Below are 19047 nucleotides of genomic sequence, written 5' to 3' on the forward strand. Positions count from 1 at the left end.
GCCTTGTTCTTTTGCTTTTTGAGTGTGGTTATTTGGTTGGTTGGGCTTTTGATGGGCACTGAGGAGTATTCCTTGCCTTGGCTATTGCAAACATAGCCACAGTAAACATTAATGGGCAGATGTCTATTGTATTTGACTTAAATTTCTCTGATTATAGCTGGATCCTTTGTTAGTTGTTCTCCTTTTCCCTCCTCTTCCTCCTTTTTAAGGAAACTCCATACTGATTTCCATAATATCTAAACTAATTTACAGTCTCACAAATAATGTATAAACATTCCTTTTTCCTAACATCCTAAAAAGCTTGTGTTGTTCATTTTCTTGATGGTAACCATTTTGTCTGGAGTGAGATGAAAGGTTAATATGCTTTTAGATTTAATTTCCTTGATGGCTAAAGGTGTTAAGCATTTTCTCATGAAGCTGCCCTTTGCTCTTCCTTGAGAACTCTGTTCGTTTGTCCATTTATTGCTTGGGTTTTTTGCTTGTTTGTTTGTTTGTTTGTTTGGGGTGTGACTGGTTGAACTCTATATATTCTTCATATTAATCTTTTTTTTTCAGATGAATATTTGTCAACATTTTTTCTCTTGGTCTGGTGAGATCATTAGCAGGTAAAGGCACTTACCACAAAGCAAGACAACCTGAGTTCAACCCCAGGACCCACACGGTGGAAGGAGAGAACTGGCTCCTGAAAGTTGTTCTCTGATCTCCAGCACATGCCAGGGCATGTGTGCACACATGCATACACTCTCCCTACTGAGTTGATTTACTGGTGTTCATATGTATATGTGTTTAGGGCCAACAGTTTAGGATTGGATAATCTATCAGGGAGTTCATCCCTGGAAAAAAAATGATTCTTCCCCCAGTAGCCATTGATTCCTTGTAGTGTCTCTTCTAGGCATGGGACATTATGGAATTTCCCCCTCTACACTGTTATATCAGTTGGTGTTGTCATTATGTAGGTCTTGTTTTTAGGCAACCATACTGTTGAGATTTCATGGGTGTGCTTTTCCTCTCACATCCAAAAGACATTATCTATCAGCAGGTGTCCTTGTCCTCTGGCTTTTCAATTTTTCCACCCCCTCTTCCACACTGTTTCCTGAGTCTTAATAGTGTTTTAAAAAGTATTAAATATTTGCAAGTTAATTATTTTTTAACTTACATGATGCAATAAATTATTTCAAATACTTTTGTATTTGTTAATAATTCATATGTGGTATAATTTGGAGAACATGCCATCAGTTACTGAGAAGAATGTGTGTTTTGCTCCTGTTCTATGAGTATTCCTTAGATGTCAAGACTGTTTGATCTATGGTGTAGTTTAGTTCTGAATTTCCCATGTTGATTTTTTTTATATGTATGAGTATATTGCCTGCATGTATATGAGTGCACCCATGTCGTGCAATGCAATGGAGGTCAGAAGAGGGCTTCAGATTTCCCTGGAACTGGAGTTAAAGACAGTTCATAGCCGCCATGTGGGTGCTGGGAATTGAACAGAGCAGTCAGTGTTCTTAACCTCTGAGCCATCTCTCCAGCCCCCCATGTTGATTTTTTGAGTGGTCTAAGTATTGGAATATTGAAGTCACACTGTTTTTTGTGTCTCAATCTAGCCATTACTTTATGCCCAGTAGTGTTTATTTTAGGAAACTGGTACACCAGTGTTCAGTGCATGTATATTTACAAATGTTTTATCTTGATGCACTTTTCCTTTGATTAACATATAATGATCTTCTGGTAAATGAACTCTTGCTTTACTAGCCAAAGATGTATTTTGTTTGACTAAATATGTATGTTTGGAGAATGACAGGCTTTTATTTTTTTCATTAATTGATTTTATTTTATGTGTATGAGTGCTTTGCCTGCATGCATGTAAGTGTATCTGCCTGCACAGGCCAGAAAAGGGTGTCAGACTCTCTAGAACTGGAGTTATGGACAGTTGTTAACAGTATCATGGGTGCTGGGAACCTAACCCAGGTCTTCTGCAAGAGTAGCCAGTGCTCTTAACCACTAAGCCATCTCTCCAGCCCCAAGAGAATTTTCTTAATATGTGTGACATCTTTACAATACAGAGTTCTTTCTAACTTTCTTCCCCACATTTGTCTCCAGTAAAAACTGTAATACTGCCACATTTTCTTAGTAAATTATCTCTCGTAAGTCCTTTCTAGTATTTGTTTAAGGTTCCTCTATAAGTTACCAGGTATTAGTTTTCAAAAGCTGCGTCTGTGGGCAATGGCAGAGGACGTACAATATGTCGGCAATAAGAAGCTAGAGGGGCTATTAAATATCTGCTGCATGGCTTAAACCTTTCCTATTTGTTATCCCTTTTCACCTGAGAGATTTTCTGTGACCCTGGGTATGTAAAGCAGGTATACAGTTCAAACCTTCATTGATAATAAATCATAAAAATATTTTTAAATCTTTGGGATACATATAATTTTGCCATTTATTAAAATGAAAGCAAATTTGCATAGAAATGGGGTAGATGTGCTTCTTTGTCTAACACAATATGTTCTAATTACTTTCTATTACTGTGGTAAACACCAACTTGGGAGGAAAGGGTTTATTTCATCTTACTCTTCCAAGTTACAGTCCATCCCTAAGGGAAGCCAAGGCAGGAACTTAAGCAGGACAGGAATGTGGAAGCAGGAACTGGAACAGAGACTATGGTGGATCCTGCTTACTGACTTGCTCCCCTGACCTATGCTCAGCCTGCCTTCTTTTTTCTTAATAGTATGTTTTTATTGAGCTTTTGTGCATTTCATACAATAGATTTTAATCATATTAAGAAACACACACACCCCATCCCTCCATAGCCCACCCACTGGATTTCATGCATTCTATCATATATGTTAAGTTCTATCTGGTCAAGCATTTGTACCCAGATGTCCCTCAGTGCAAGTTCATCCACTGGAGTCTAGTCAGCCTATCTAGAGTCACTCCCTTAGAGTAGATCAACTCTTCCTCACCCCACAGTGATCAGTTGCCAGTAATTCCTCAGCTAACGTTGGGGCCTGCTGCCCATAGCCCCAGCTCTATGCTGGGTTTTTGTCTGATTGAGTCAGCATGGGTCTTGTGCGTGCTGTCAGCATTGTTGGAAGTTCATGGTCTTGTGCGTGCTGTCAGCATTGTTGGAAGTTCATGGTCTTGTGCGTGCTGTCAGCATTGTTGGAAGTTCATGGTCTTGTGCGTGCTGTCAGCATTGTTGGAAGTTCATTGTCTTGTGCGTGCTGTCAGCATTGTTGGAAGTTCATGGTCTTGTGCGTGCTGTCAGCATTGTTGGAAGTTCATGGTCTTGTGCGTGCTGTCAGCATTGTTGGAAGTTCATGGTCTTGTGCGTGCTGTCAGCATTGTTGGAAGTTCATGGTCTTGTGCGTGCTGTCAGCATTGTTGGAAGTTCATGGTCTTGTGCGTGCTGTCAGCATTGTTGGAAGTTCATGGTCTTGTGCGTGCTGTCAGCATTGTTGGAAGTTCATGGTCTTGTGCGTGCTGTCAGCATTGTTGGAAGTTCATGGTCTTGTGCGTGCTGTCAGCATTGTTGGAAGTTCATGGTCTTGTGCGTGCTGTCAGCATTGTTGGAAGTTCATGGTCTTGTGCGTGCTGTCAGCATTGTTGGAAGTTCATGGTCTTGTGCGTGCTGTCAGCATTGTTGGAAGTTCATGGTCTTGTGCGTGCTGTCAGCATTGTTGGAAGTTCATGGTCTTGTGCGTGCTGTCAGCATTGTTGGAAGTTCATGGTCTTGTGCGTGCTGTCAGCATTGTTGGAAGTTCATGGTCTTGTGCGTGCTGTCAGCATTGTTGGAAGTTCATGGTCTTGTGCGTGCTGTCAGCATTGTTGGAAGTTCATGGTCTTGTGCGTGCTGTCACCATTGTTGGAAGTTCATGGTCTTGTGCGTGCTGTCACCATTGTTGGAAGTTCATGGTCTTGTGCGTGCTGTCACCATTGTTGCAGGTTCGTATTGAAGGTCTGTTTCCTTATGTTCATGCACCAACCCTGGTCCTACAATCTTTCTGACCCCTCGACCACAATGGTCCCTGAGCCATGGGTGGGTGAGGTTTAATATAGGGCATGCAGTCTGCAGCCTCTTATTCTCTACACCGTGGCCACTTGTGACATTCTGTATGCTTCTCACTCTGTTGCATGAGGAAGCTTTGCTGGTGAGAGTTGAGGGATGTGCTATGTTCCATGAGCCTTAGGCGTAGAGATTCCACTGTAGACATGTCACTTAGGGCTGGGCACCTCTCAGACATAAATTCTCTGTGTATGACCAGTTGTGGAACTCTGTAATAGTCTCCATCTATTGCAAAGAGTGGTGTATGGTATGCTTGTCTGAAAATAGAAGGATCCATATTTAGCACACAGTAAGACATTTCATGTGTCTGGAGATATGGCAGACATAGTGTTTTCTCAGCCTGCTTTCTTATACAACCTGGGACCACCCACCCAGGAGTGCTATTAGCCACAGTTGGCTGGAGCCTCCCACATCACTCAACAATCAAGAAAGTGCCTCACAGACATGCCCACAGGCCAGTCCAATAGAGGAAATTTTCCAATCAAGATTCCCTCTTCCCGGGGCTGGAGAGATGGCTCAGTGGTTAAGAACACTGGTTTTTCTTGCAGAAGACCCGGGTTCGAATCCCAGCACCCACATGGCAGCTAACAACTGTCCGTAACTCCAGTTCCAGGGGATTCTTCCATCCTCCGTGAGCATTGCACTACACAAGTGTACTTACCTACACGCAGGCAATACACACATACGCATAAAATAAAAATAATAAATAAAATATGAAAAAAAAATTTAAAAAAAAGATTCCCTCTTCCCTTGTGTGTCAAGTTGACAATTAAAACTATTAGCACAATTGGCTTCTTGTCAACTTGACACACAAACACAACACTATTAAACCATAACCTTTCCATTTCTTGTCCTCCAGATCTCATGTTAATGTTAATATCAAAATACAAAACATAGTACAACTTTAAGAGTCCCACAGTCCTTAAAAATTCCAATATTAAGTTCTCTTTTAAAAAACCAAGGTCTCTTAACTGTGGGTTCCTGTAAAATAAAAAAATAAGTTAATAAATAACATGTTAACCACTTTATCTCAAAATGGAAGAACCAGGCTCATTTAAGCAAAACCAAACTCCAGCAGTGTGGCTCAATGTCAGACATCTGGGACTTAGTCACAATCTTCCGGCTCCGGCTCCAAAGGACTTAGGCAGCTCCAATTCTCTGTCCACAGCACACACAGCTTATCTTAGAGTCTTAGGCTGGCTCCACTCTACACCTGCTATGATCTGTGATGGATATCCCATGGTCCTGGCATCTCCAGTATTTTGGGATCTCCATTGCACCTGAGGCTACACTTTGCAAATGATCTTTCCTGGCCTAACCCAGTGACAGGCCTCAGATTCCCTCAATGACCCCTTCAATCCTGGGGTTTCCACTGATACATTTTTTTTTTTTTTTTGGTCTTTTTGAGACAGGGTCTCCCTGTAGCCCTAGCTGGCCTTCATTATGGAGACCAGGCTGCCTTCAAACTCACAGAGATCTGCCTGCCTCTGCCTCCCAAGTGCTGGGATTAAAAGCGTGTGCCACCCCACCACACCTGACTGATACTGACTTTTTTTGTTGTTGTTTGTCTTTTCTTTGAGACAGGGTCTCCTTGTAGCCCCAGCTGTCCTGGGTAAATCAGGCTGACCTCGAACTCAGAGAGATCTGCCTGCCTCTGCCTCCCAAGTGCTGGGATTAAAGGCATGCACCACCATATCCGGCCTGGGATTTCCACTGAAACTGAGGTTGCACCTTGGCACCTCACAGTGACAAGCCTCAGCTGTTCTCCATGACCTCTTCATCCTTTCGAAATCAATACCATGTGGGAGACTCTTACACACTGTCAAAATTCAGCTCCCAGCTTGACATGCAGTCTTCGCCCCCTCCAGACCACAGCTTCTGTGTGTTGACTCTGAGGAAATCAGTGATGCGGGTCTCTTATTCTAATCAGCATGAATTGTCCCAATAAAGCACAAAAGTTTCACTTCCACAAAATCTTAAAATATATCACATGATCAGCCTAATAAGGCCTGGGCTTTTTTTATTCAGGATGTTTCGTATTACTGTTTTAATTTCCTTACATGTTATGGGTCTATTTAAACTGTTGATCTCTTCTTGGTTGAGCTTTGGTGGTTCCCATGATTTTAGATATTCATCCATTTCTGTTAGGCTTTCAAATTTAATAGAGTATAGGTTTTTAAAGTACTCCCTTATACTGTTCTACATCTTTTGAGTGCCTGCTATGATGTTTGATTTGGATTTGAATTTGCTTTTTCTTTCTTTTGGTTAACTGGGCTAAGGGTCTGCTTATCTTGTTTAGCTTTTCCAAGAACCAGTTCTTGGATTCATTGGTTCTTTGTATTGTTTTGTTTCTGTTTCATTAATTCTGCTTCATTTAGGTTTAATTTGTTTTTGCCTTTCCAGAGTCTTGAATTACAATGTTGTCATTTATTTGTGCTCTGATTTTTTAAATGTAGGTACTTAGAGCTATAAACCTCCCTCTTAGGACTGATTTTAAAGTGTCCCCTGAGGTCTTGTTGTGTTGTATTGTCCTTTTCATTTAATTCCAGGAATACTTTTATTTCTTTCTTAATTTCTTCTTTGACCCATTCATCATTCAAGAGTGTGTCTTTTAATCTCTATGAGTTCGTGTCGTTACTAGGGCTTCTTTTAGTGTTAATTTTAAGCTTTATTGGATTGTGGTCAGATAGAATGCATGGAATTATTTAAATTTTTTGTGCTTGTTAAGGTTTGTTTTGTGCCCCAGCATGTGGTCAATTTTAGAGAAAGTTCCATGGGGTGCTGACTAGAAAGTGTATTCTTTGGTGCTTCGGTGGAATATTCAGTAGATGTCTGCTAGGTCCATTTGATGTATGGTATCATTTAATTCGGTTCCCTGTCTGTTTATTCTTTGTCCAGTTGACCTCTCTAATGGAGACAGTGAGATATTGAGGTCCCCTTCTACTACTGAGTTGGGGTTAATCTGTGTCTTAAAATCCTGTAGTACTGTTTTTATGAATTTGGGTGCACCAGAGTTTTGGTGCATATATGTTCATGATTGTAATACAGTCTTGGTTAACTGTTCCTTTGATCAGAATGAAGTGACCCTCTTTATCTCTTCTGATTAGTTTTAGTTTGAAATCTATTTTGTCAGATATTAGATTTGCAACCCCTGCTTGTTTCTTGGTACCATTTCCTTGAAATACTCTTTTCTATCCTTTCACCTTAAGGTGGTGCTTCCTGGAAGGTGAGATGGATTTCTTTCAGACAACAAAAGAATGGACTTTGTTTCTTAATACATTCAACTAGCCTGTGTCTTTTGACTGGGGAATTCAGTTCATAGATATTTAAAGTTACTATTGAAAGATGTGCATTGTTTGTCCTCATTTTGGTTACTGTTTGCATTCTTGTCTAATTTTGTGTTTCCACAATTATACCTTCATTCAGCTTCTTTCTGTTGCCCCTGGGGTATAATTGTTCCTTTCTCTGTTCTTTGTATTGCTTCAAGTATTCTTTGAAGGGCTGGTTTTGTGGACTTGTGTTCTTTCAGCCTATTCTTGTAAAGAATTCTGGGTTGGCATCACTGGCCATTTAGAACTGGGAATATTTTGGTTCAGTCTCTTCTGGCTTTCATATTTTGCATTGATAAGTCACCTGCAATCTGATAGGTTTTACTTTATATGTGAGTTGCTTTGTTTTACAGCTTTCAGTATTCTCTCTTTGTTCTGTACATTTAGTGTTTTTACTATGATATGCCATGTGGAGTTTCTTTTCTGGTCTTATCTATTTGGTGTTCTATGTGCTTCTTGTATTTGTATGGAGATGTCTTTCCTTAATTTAGGGAAATTCTCTTCTACAATCCTGTTTAAGATCTGGTCAACACCATTAACCTGAAATTCTTCTCCCCTCTCTATGTCTATGATGTGTGGATTTGGTCTTTTTATGCTGTCCCACATTTCCTGCATATTTCATTCCTGCATATTTCATAATCTTTGCTTGAGTGGTCCAATTCTTCAACTTTATCCTCCAGTCTTGATATTCTGTTTTCCATTTCATTCATTCTATCAGCGAGACTTTCTCCTGTTGTTTCAAATAGGCTTATTGAGTTTTTCACTCCTTTCTTCATTTCAGCCTGAGTTTTCTTCAATATTTCTGTCTCTTTGTGAATTCAGTCAGAAGTTTATTCCTATCTTTTAGTTCTTTGATGTTTGTGTGTTCTTTGAATTCATTCAATTCTTTGATCACATTTATTATTGTTCTTTTAAAGTCTGTGTCCTGGGTTGTCTCTAGAGGGTCTCCTTGTAGAACTCTTCTACAGGACTAGCGATGTTTGATAGGAACATGCTGTCTTGGTTTCCCATATTATTACTTTTCTGTTGTGATTTTGTTGTGATTCATTTGTTGTTTGCGATTCTGGTATGAAACTCAAGTCTTCCTTTGCTGAGTTGAATTCTGCTTCTGTTTGTATTATTGGTGTGTCTTGGTTCTTTTCTTACTGGGTATGTAAAGCTGGCTCGTCTAGGTTTTGTGTTTTCTCAGATTTTATATTGGAAGAAACACATGGCTTCAGTTCAGCTATTCAGGAGCTCCCACAGAGGCCCAAGTGAGGCTCCAGTCAGGTACATTCAGTCTTCCTCCTAAGGTCTGAACCCCTACTAGCAGGCAGTCACAGCACAATTTGGGAAGTTCGCTAAGGAGAGGCCTGATTTAGGCACTCTCAGGCAATCTGCAAAGTCTGGGCCCCTACTAAAGGGCAGAGAAAACTAGACCTGGAGTAGCAGGATGGACTGAAGGTGGTCTCAATATAGGATAATGGGGATGGTGAGATTTGGGGAAGCTTACTACCACATGGAGGCTGGATCCAGGCACTCTCAGGCAGTCTACTAAGGTCTTGGGCCCCTACTGTAGGGCAGACTAAGTGAGAGGGACCATATGTGGTCCCAGTGTAGGGGGCTGGGCATGGCTATTTGGGGAAGCTCACCACCACCACCACGTGGAGACTGGATCCATGCACTCTGAGATGGTCTGCTAAGGTCCATGCTAACTCTTTTGTATACAGCAAGTTTTTTTACTATTTTATTTATTATTTTATGTGTATGCGTGTATTGCCTGCATGTAGGTAAGTGCACCTGTGTTCTGCAATGCCTGTGGAGGTCAGAAGAGGCTGTCAGATCCCCTGGGACTGGAGTTACAGACAGTTGTTAGCTGCCATGTGAGTGCTGGGATTTGAACCCGGGTCTTCTGCAAGAACAACCAGTGTTCTTAACTGCTGAGCCATCTCTCCAGCCCTGTGTACACCAAGTACATGGAAGATGCAGTAGGCCTAACAGAAATTTGTTGAAATATCCTGGTGTTGCTTTACTGTATAGCTCCAATTAGTATCAGAATTGCATTGTGAAAAGTTTTCAGCATGAATATAATAACCACTACATACACATTTGGAAAATACAGCATCGTATGAATGTCTTATAAATTGAGTGTAGATTTCCAGTGTTCTAAGCCTCACCCATCCTTCCTGGAAATATGTGGTATGTTTCAGGAATCTGTTACCTTTGAAGATGTGGCTGTGAATTTCACCTGGGATGAGTGGGCTTTGCTGGATTCTTCCCAAAAGAAGCTCCACAGAGACGTGATGCAAGAAATCATCAGAAACTTGACTGGTATAGGTAAGAATGAGACATTCCCTTATTTAGCCAATGAGAAAATGCACAAATGTTTTGGCTGATCAATACAGGTCCACAATTTGGAACAGGAAAGGAAAATGTTGTTGAATATATCAGGCTTGGTCATTTTATACCAGTAAACTACCTACAATGTAATCCCTTTAATGATCTAGTAATTCACAGTGGTTTTTCTGGGTCTTCATTTCAGGAAAAAAACAAAACCAGAACCTTGAAGATGACTATCACAATTCAATGAGATATCTGCCCATGACGTTTAAGGCTGCAAACAAACAATGTGAGTATCAGGGAAATGCAGAGATGTTGTATACATGTAAGGAATGTGGAAGACCATTCATTTCTCCCCAGTGCTTTGTGAAGCATGTGAATACTCACAATGGAGAGAAATTGTATGAATGCAATCAGTGTGGGGAAGCCTTCAGTAGATATAGTTATCTTCAAATACATGCAAAAATTCACACTCGAGAGAAATCTCATGTGTGCAAGCAGTGTGGGAAAGGCTTTCTGACTCTTGCAGGCATTCAAAGACACATGATCACACACCAGGAAGATAAACAGTTTGTGTGTAATATATGTGGTAAAGGCTTTCACTGTTCCAGTTCATTTGTGATACATGAAAGGACTCACACTAGAGGGAAGCTTTATGCATGTAAGCAATGTGGTAAGGCCTTCACTTATCCCAGTAGTCTTCGCCGCCATGGAAGGATACATACTGGAATAAAACCCTATGAATGTAAGCAATGTGGAAAAGCATTCACTTATCTCTGTAGTCTTCGCCGCCACGAAAGGAATCACAGTGGAGAGAAACCATATGAATGCAAGCAAGTTACACAAGCTTTTCCTTCTTTGAGTAATGTTCAAAGTCGTGAGCAAACTCACACTGGACTAAAGTATGATGTATGTAAGCCATGTGGGAAAACCTTCACTGATCTCACTTCCCTTCGATGCCATGAAAGGGTTCACAGTGGAGAAAAACCCTATGTATGTAAGCAGTGTGGGAAAGCCTTCAGTCGTCGTATTTCCCTTCGATATCATGAAAGGGTTCACAGTGGAGAGAAACCCTATATGTGTAAACTATGTGGGAAAGCTTATATGCGATCAAGTTCCTTACAAGCACATGAGCGAATTCATGCTGGAGTTAAATCCTATGAATGCAAGGTATGTGGAAAAGCCTTCACTAATCACAGTTCCCTTCGGTACCATGTAAGGATTCACAGTGGAGAAAAACCCTACACGTGTAAGCTCTGTGGGAAAGCCTTCATTGATCAGAGTTCCCTTCGATGTCATGAAAGGATTCACAGTGGAGACAAGCCATATGTATGTAAGCTGTGTGGGAAATCCTTCACTTATCGCAGTTCCCTTCAGTACCATGCTAGAGTTCATAGTGGAGAGAAACCCTATGTTTGTAAACTATGTGGGAAAGCTTTTGTACGGTCAAGTTCCTTACAAACGCATGAACAAATTCACACTGGAGTTAAGTCCTGTGAATGCAAACTATGTGGGAAAACCTTCACTAATCATGGTTCTCTTCGGTACCATGCAAAGATTCACAGTGGAGAAAAGCCCTACGTATGTAAGATATGCAGAAAAGCTTTCATTACTCACAGTTCTCTCCGAAGTCATGAAAGGATTCACAGTGGAGACAAACCCTATGTATGTAAGCTATGTGGTAAATCCTTCACTTATAACAGTTCCCTTCGATACCATGGGAGGGTTCACAGTCGAGAGAAGCCCTGTGTATGTAAAGTCTGTGGTAAAGCCTTCACTTGTCACGGTTCCCTTCAATTCCATGAAAAAAGTCACAATGGAGAGAAACCCTGTGGGAGTAAGGTATACAGGAGTGCCTTCACTGATCACAGTATCCTGCAATGCTATGAAAATACTCACAATGGAAAGAAACCCTATGTGTGTCACCTGTGTGGGAAATCCTTCACCCGTCAGACTTCCCTTAGAAGTCATGAAAGTATTCACAGTGGAGAGAAACCATACAGATGTAAGCAATGTGGAAAAGCCTTTTCTTGTTTAAGTAACGTTCGGACACATAAACGACTTCACACTGGAGAGAAACCCTTTGTGTGTAAGCAATGTGGGAAAGCCTTCAAACATCACACTTCCTTTCAACGTCATGAAAGGATTCACAGTGATAGAAGCCATATTCTCAGTATTAGAAGAAAGCCTTTGTGACTCCCTCCAATACTTTAAATGAACTCTAGTGAAGAGAAACCTGTATGTAAGCAATATGAGAAGCATTCACCTTTTCCAGTTCCGTTTGATACCATGAAAGCATTTGCAACCTGTGAATGTAAGCTATTTGGGAAAGACTTCACTCTCTGCAGTACTCTGTAAAGAAATGAGCAAATTCACGTTGCAGTGAAACCCTGTAAGCACAAACTGTAGGAAAGACATTTCTTCTTAGATAAAAGTTTGAATACGTGAGCAGATTTACATGTGACTGGGCAACATGGGAAAGCCTTCACATGTTCTTGTTCCCTTTGAAAATATATATGCGTGTCAGCTGAGAATTCCTAACATAGAATGTGGGAAGGCCCTATTCTCACAAGATTTTTCTAGGAAAACTCACCAATGTGAAGTTTGTGGGAACATCCCTTGTCATCTCAGTTCAATCACAAAATGTAAAAGAAAGCTTGCTTAGAGGATATGTGCAGAAGTCTTTAGTTGGCCGTGCGAGTAAACCTGAATCAAATCATGTAAATATGAAATGTAAAATAAAATTGTTAGCTGTAACATATAGTCTGAAAATCATGTTAAAATCCCCCATAGTGAAATTCCTATCCACATAGCTGTAAAATGTGAAGGAAATGATCTAGAAATGATATTATGCTTACCAGTGGCTTATTCTTAAAGTAGATCTTTAGAATGTATATTTCTAATTTCAGACTTGAAAATAAATGTTGCAGGCTAGTGAGATGGATCATCAGGCAAAAGAGCTTGCCATGCAAACCTGATGACCCAAGCTCAATCCCCAGAATGCACTTAAAGGTCAAAGGAGCAAATCAGTGCCACAAAGTTGTCCCCTGACCGCCTCATGCACAATGCATATGCCAACATGCGAGGGGGGGCAATAATAATTTTTTTAAAAAATAACCATAGCCAATACCAGGTTTGTTTGAGCAACAGTATGAGTTATAACCTATAGGTCATAATTTTAAATCAAATTAGATCATGAGCATTTAGTTTTCTGTCTTTATTTTAAACCATGTTAAATTCGTTAGTGAATAAGGTATTTTTCTAGTATGTATTTCTAAATAAGTATTTCTAATATGTATTTCTAAATTGTAGTTAGTGGGCATTAAAATTAAAAAATGAATTACTGGCCTCACTTTGGTAACACATACACTAAAATTTATATAGTACAGAGAATATCACAGTTCCTGCATGAGAATAGCATGCAAATTTATGAAGCTTTCCACATTTTTTTTGGAAAATGACTTATTAATTTTTGAGCTGTTCCTACTGGACTGATATGATAGTTTATAAATTCTCTATCCAGGGGCTGGAGAGATGGCTCAGTGGTTAAGAACACTGGTTGTTCTTGCAGAAGACCCGGGTTCAAATCCCAGCACCCACATGGCAGCTAACAACTGTCCTAGCTCCAGTTCCAGGGGATCCGACAGCCTCTTCTGTCCTCCATAGGCATTGCACGACACAGGTGCACTTACCTACATGCAGGCAATATACACATTCACATAAAATAAAAATAAAAATAATAAACAAAATATAAATTCTTTATCCAGAAAAATTGCTTCACTAGTTTTTTTAAATTTTTAAAATTGTATGTGTATGAGTGTTTTGTGTGCATGTATGTAAGTGCACCTGTGCATGCAATGCCTGCAGAGGCCAGAAAGGGTTGGATCCCCTGGAACTAGAGTCATGGACAATTGTTAATTGTCAGTGGTTGCTGGGAACCAAACCCAGGGTCTCTTGGAAGAACAGCCGGTACTCTTAACTGCTGAGCTGTCTCTCTTGCCCCAGTTCTACTTTTTCATGCATATTTTCTGCAATTTCTCTACATATTTTATATTAAGTTTCTTAGCTGTTTCAAGCAATATGTTGATTAAAAACTCATCTTTTTCATATACTGGAAAAATATTTGTAATTTAATCATAAAAGGTCATCTTTATGATTTTGCCTTATTTTTCCTTTCATGCTGATAATCATTACTGTCCTGTAACTACAAGTAGTACTTTTTGCCTATATAATTATATTTTTCATAGATATATAAAATTTCTTTTGAGACAGATTCTCCTATATCCCAGACTGGCCTCAAATTCTCTATTTAGCCAAGGATGCCCTTGAATTCCTGATCCTCCTCCTGAATTCTGGGATTACAGGTGAGCACTCTACCAACTGAGCTACATCTCCAGGCCCTTCATGTTTGTGTCTTTATAGCATTTGACGTGCTGGTTTATTGTGACCTTTTGCCAGAGACCATTGGGATTGTATGAATTGTCATCCTGAAGGAGGTTTGTATACAGACTACAGCTGAATGTGTGTCTCATCAGTGAGGCATTCACTGTTCATAGAATTTCTGTCAGGCTTAACATTTGTTTTAGGAACATGGATTGCTATTCTCTGCAGTAAGGTATAGCTTCCTACTGAATGTACTGTGAAAGTCAAAGCAGCTGTGTTTTGGTAATCATAATTCTTGTCTAGAAGGCTGAAACACTGGAGTGCAAGTGAAATTCATGAGGAAAACCTGTCAGATTATTTGAGGGGAGAAAATTTGCTTCTACTCAAGGGTCTGTGTGTGGTCTCTTTTACCAATCTGAGACCTGTGTACAAGGTGTCTTTGTACCTCAACCCATCCTGGTTAGTTAGGAGTATGATTTGATATTGAAAGTGCAGGGCGTTCTCTTCTTAAGACTCTATCTTGTGAACATGAGGCTAATGCCAAATCTTCTGGACCTATTTTTGTCTCTTATCACTTATTATGTAAACATGGAACACTCTCTAATACAGTTCTCCCACCCACTGAAATGAACCATTGTAGCACGGGCCTTAGAGATAGAGGAATACAATAGACTCATGTCAAAAGATGCTGTGGAATACTGGCCTCCTGTCATGGTTGATTCTTACTATCTTGAAACTAGAGTAGTTGTGATTGCCCACAAGACCATCTCAAGATTGGGCCCACTAACTTTCCTTCATGGAGTGCAGAAGGTTCACAAAGCACATAAGGAGGTACACAAGGGGCTTGCAAGGACAAAAGGGGTGGCTTAGAAGGAGGCTCACAAGATACAGTAGGCCCCTTCCCTGTCTTGAGCATATAAGAGCAGTTAAACTAAGGGAAGAGACTCTTATTTGGTGGTGTAGCTGCCCATATGTTGTCCATGCTCCCTTAGGTAGCCTCTTACTCATGTTTCTATAAGTAACCCCAATTAAACTCATTGGTTCACTAAGCTGGACATGGTAGAATCATTGCTTTGGTTTGTGTCTGGTGCCCTACATGGGAAATACACATCTGTTTACCTCTACCAGGAAAAGTTGATGCAACAGTTGGTATCCAGATGGGGATGTGAAGGAACCAAAGATGAACTTTAGAGGAGCCGTTGTATTGACCCTGCTATGGGTAAGACATACGACTGAACCTAAACTATCTGAGGGTGGAGTGTTCACGGGGACAACCCTGATCTGGCCATTTTGCCCCATGTGGTATGGACTGACATACCTTCTTACTGCAGTAGTAGTGGCATTCCCTGTCATCAGTATACCTAAGACTGTGCTGTCTGAAAATGGAGCATCTATGGGGGGAATACCAGGGTGACCATCTTCTTCTGTGTGGTAAAAGCGGTGTGTCTCCTTAGTGAAAGGGATCTGCCATATAAGTGTAAATCAGTCCCTGATGGACTGACTCATATGAAGTACGATGGACACTTGGTAATCTCCAGGAGAGGTACCCATAAATGGCAGAGATTTAAGAACAATAGAGAGGACAGGAATTATTGATGCAATTGGGCATGCCAGAGGCAGTGTTTGATATTCACCGGATGTAACAGGATTGGGTTCACTGGAGAATTATAGAAGCTGATTCAATGGGAACTTTGGGACTGGAATTGGCATTTAGTGGCTTTGCCGAGCTGCACAGTGGGAGGATGATATTTACAAGGTTGAAGAGGCTCTGCTGTATCTGAATAATTTAGACTGGCTTATAAATCATGTTCATAAAATGTGAAAACATTCAGGAGATGGAAAGAAGGGAAAACAGAAAATGGGGCCCATTTGGGTCACTTGAAAGAAAATTTGGCAAGATTTGTGTGAAGCCAGATTCTCTATTGAAAAGAAAAATTGACAAATAGCCAAATTCGTTGCAAGCCTCTGGGAAGCTTTGAAGGCTAAATAGCAATGTATCACAATGGTTAACATTATATCATCTTTATAATGAAATATGTTCAAAGAGGATGGCTTATGTGTAGAAAACAAAGACTACATGATAATCCCTACTGTGCCTTCTATTACAGAGAAAGGATATCTCTAGGGGTAGGAGACCCCCACATCACTCTTCAGAAGAGATGTCAAAGGTTGCAAACAGAGGCCAAATGTTGAATTGTGGTTTAACTGATCTATAGAACCTTGGGCTTTATTGAATACTAGAGCAGAGTGTAGCAGAATTAGTGGCAATTCCACAAAGCACCAGAACGAGTCAATGACTTTAAATGAATACAGAGCTTTAAAAGTACAGGTAAAGAAAACTAAGCTCCTAGAGCTGAACAATTATCCTCTCCCACTTCCAGAATATACTCTATGCATTTTTCCCCTGCCAGAAAATATACTAGGAGTGGATATATTTCTGGAACACTTCCTGCAAACCACAGTTGGAGAATTTCACCCAATAGTGCAAACTATAAAAGTAGTCACATGTGGTTGGATGAACTGGAAACCCATAGACTTGCTCACTCCCTTCACAGAACTAAATAACAAGCAATATAAGATGCCAGGCAAGTAGAACTAAATTACAGGAACCAAGGCAGGGAGATGGCTGTGTTGGTAAAGTGCTTGTGATGCAAGTGTAATGACCTAAGTTTGGATCCTCTGTACTCAAATAAATGCCAGGTAGTGGTATACACTTGTTTCCCAGCACTCAGCAGAGACAGGTAGAGCCCTGGGACTAGACAAATTGATGAGCTTTGGGTTCAGTCTTGTGTCTGTAAATAAGATGTAAATGACAGAAGGAGGCATCCAGTGTTGACCTGGAGAGAGAGAGAGAGAGAGAGAGAGAGAGAGAGAGAGAGAGAGAGAGAGAGAGAGAGAGAATATCAGGGAATTAGAAAAAGTAGAGATTATTCACCCAGGCAAAATTTTTTCAACAACTCACTGTGGCTGGTAAAGAAGTGTATACCACTATCATGGAGAATAACCACGAATTATAGAAGCTAAACAAAGTAAGGCATGTCTCTGCACCCAATATTGCTCTTTTGACAAAGCAATACAAGTGATGGGATATTTTCCATTGCCATAGCTGCTGAATCCCAAACCAACTTAAATTCACCTGGAATGGACAGGTTACCTTCATATTCCCGCTGTTTGTCATCTTGCCCACCCCTTCTCCTTGTTTTACGGATTTAAAAAAAAAAAATCATCTAAAAGCCATACAAGTGTACTTTAAGGAACATTGATGGAGTGAGCGGCCCTCATAGCTTGGGGTCCCAGAGCCGGCAAGCCACTTACACTGAGACTCGGTGGCTCAAGCTTCATTCCCCACTCACACATACAGAAAAAAGGAAAAGTAGAGATTATTCACCCAGGCAAAATTTTTTCAACAACTCACTGTGGCTGGTAAAGAAGTCAAACGATGGATCATGGAGAATAACCACGAATTATAGAAGCTAAACAAAGTAAGGCATGTCTCTGCACCCAATATTGCTCTTTTGACAAAGCAATACAAGTGATGGGATATTTTCCATTGCCATAGCTGCTGAATCCCAAACCAACTTAAATTCACCTGGAATGGACAGGTTACCTTCATATTCCCGCTGTTTGTCATCTTGCCCACCCCTTCTCCTTGTTTTACGGATTTAAAAAAAAAAATCATCTAAAAGCCATACAAGTGTACTTTAAGGAACATTGATGGAGTGAGCGGCCCTCATAGCTTGGGGTCCCAGAGCCGGCAAGCCACTTACACTGAGACTCGGTGGCTCAAGCTTCATTCCCCACTCACACATACAGAAAAAAGGGAACATGGATGGGAGATCAGTCCACACAGTGTGCAAGGGCCAGGCACAGCTGTGAAATTCTTGGGAGTCTTATGGTAAGGTAAGATGTGGATGATAGCTTACAAAGTGATTGAGAAAATTCTACAACAGCCTTTGCCTATAAATGTAAATCATCCACAGATGTTTGGGGAGCTTTTAGGGACAGGCACATTTTCATACACCACCCTGATCAATTGTATTTGATTCTTTGTATAACTGGTTAAAAAGGAGTCCAATGCTTACCCATGTGTTGACTCCTCACAATACTAATTAGTTCACATCAAATGTATTGTAATTGGTCACAGCACAGAAAAACTGAAAATAATTAATCATCAATTTTGATAATTATGGTCAATTAATTTGTTAACATAGCCTATGACATAGATACTTTCTCTCAAAAATATAAACTATTAAAATGTTGACAGGCAAACAGCTATGCTGTTCTCCCACTTTTCCTATGACAGTGAAATGGAAGCTACAGTAAAATGCATACATGCTATTGTGATCAGTACACAGCTCCTAAAGGCCTTTATAACCATATTCCCCAAGAAAATCCGATCCACCCTAAACAGGAAGTTGGATATTTACTCTGTACTTTATGGAAGTACTCACAATACATTTTCCTTTGAAGAGGTACAAGAAAATGCTTTCAGCAAACATTAAAATAAAAACACTTTCAACAACAACAAAGAGTCCAAGTGGGATTGGGACAGAAAAGCTCGAGACTTCTGAGGAAGATAAGATCCTTGTAAGATGGACTAAACAGCCATGTACACCAATACCACAGTCCCTTTTTATGTTGGAAATTACTAGAAGCTCTGAAGACTAGCTGCGGGCTGTGAGACAAACAACTTTAGCAAACAGTCCGAGTAGAATTTTGGTTCCAGTCGTGTGAAGGGGCAGAAGCTCGACACACAGCACTACAATCTTAATTGCCAGCTGCATATAAAGCATTACATGCCGGGCGTGGTGGCGCATGCCTTTAATCCCAGCACTTGGGAGGCAGAGGCAGGCGGAACTCTGTGAGTTCAAGGCCAGCTTGGTCTACATAGTGAGTTCCATCACAGCTGGGGCTACAGGGAGACCCTGTCTCAAAAACACCAAAAATAAATAA

General features: G+C 40.5%; 2 protein-coding genes across 8 annotated transcripts in view; both read left to right on the top strand.

Moving 5' to 3' along the window:
• Positions 1–19047, top strand: part of LOC103734776 (zinc finger protein 709) — a 36586-nt gene that overhangs the window by 3376 nt on the left and 14163 nt on the right. For 5 of the 7 annotated variants that reach the window (XM_029563942.1, XM_029563939.1, XM_029563943.1 and 2 more), the window contains exons 2-3: positions 9582–9708; positions 9914–10000. The gene's annotated coding sequence lies outside the window, so the exon portion shown is untranslated. Of the gene's footprint in view, positions 1–9581; positions 9709–9913; positions 10001–14037; positions 14076–15222; positions 15314–19047 lie in introns of those variants that run through there. The other 2 variants (XM_029563938.1, XM_029563944.1) reach the window with 2 other exon arrangements.
• LOC103734777 (zinc finger protein 709-like) lies at positions 10019–12468 on the top strand. The gene has a single exon (XM_017798372.1). It carries the CDS (start codon positions 10024–10026, stop codon positions 11905–11907), a length of 1884 nt encoding a protein of 627 aa, XP_017653861.1. The 5' UTR covers positions 10019–10023; the 3' UTR covers positions 11908–12468.

Source organism: Nannospalax galili, unplaced genomic scaffold, assembly GCF_000622305.1.
Source record: "Nannospalax galili isolate Female #2095 unplaced genomic scaffold, S.galili_v1.0 scaffold2397, whole genome shotgun sequence".
NCBI lineage: Eukaryota > Metazoa > Chordata > Mammalia > Rodentia > Spalacidae > Nannospalax > Nannospalax galili.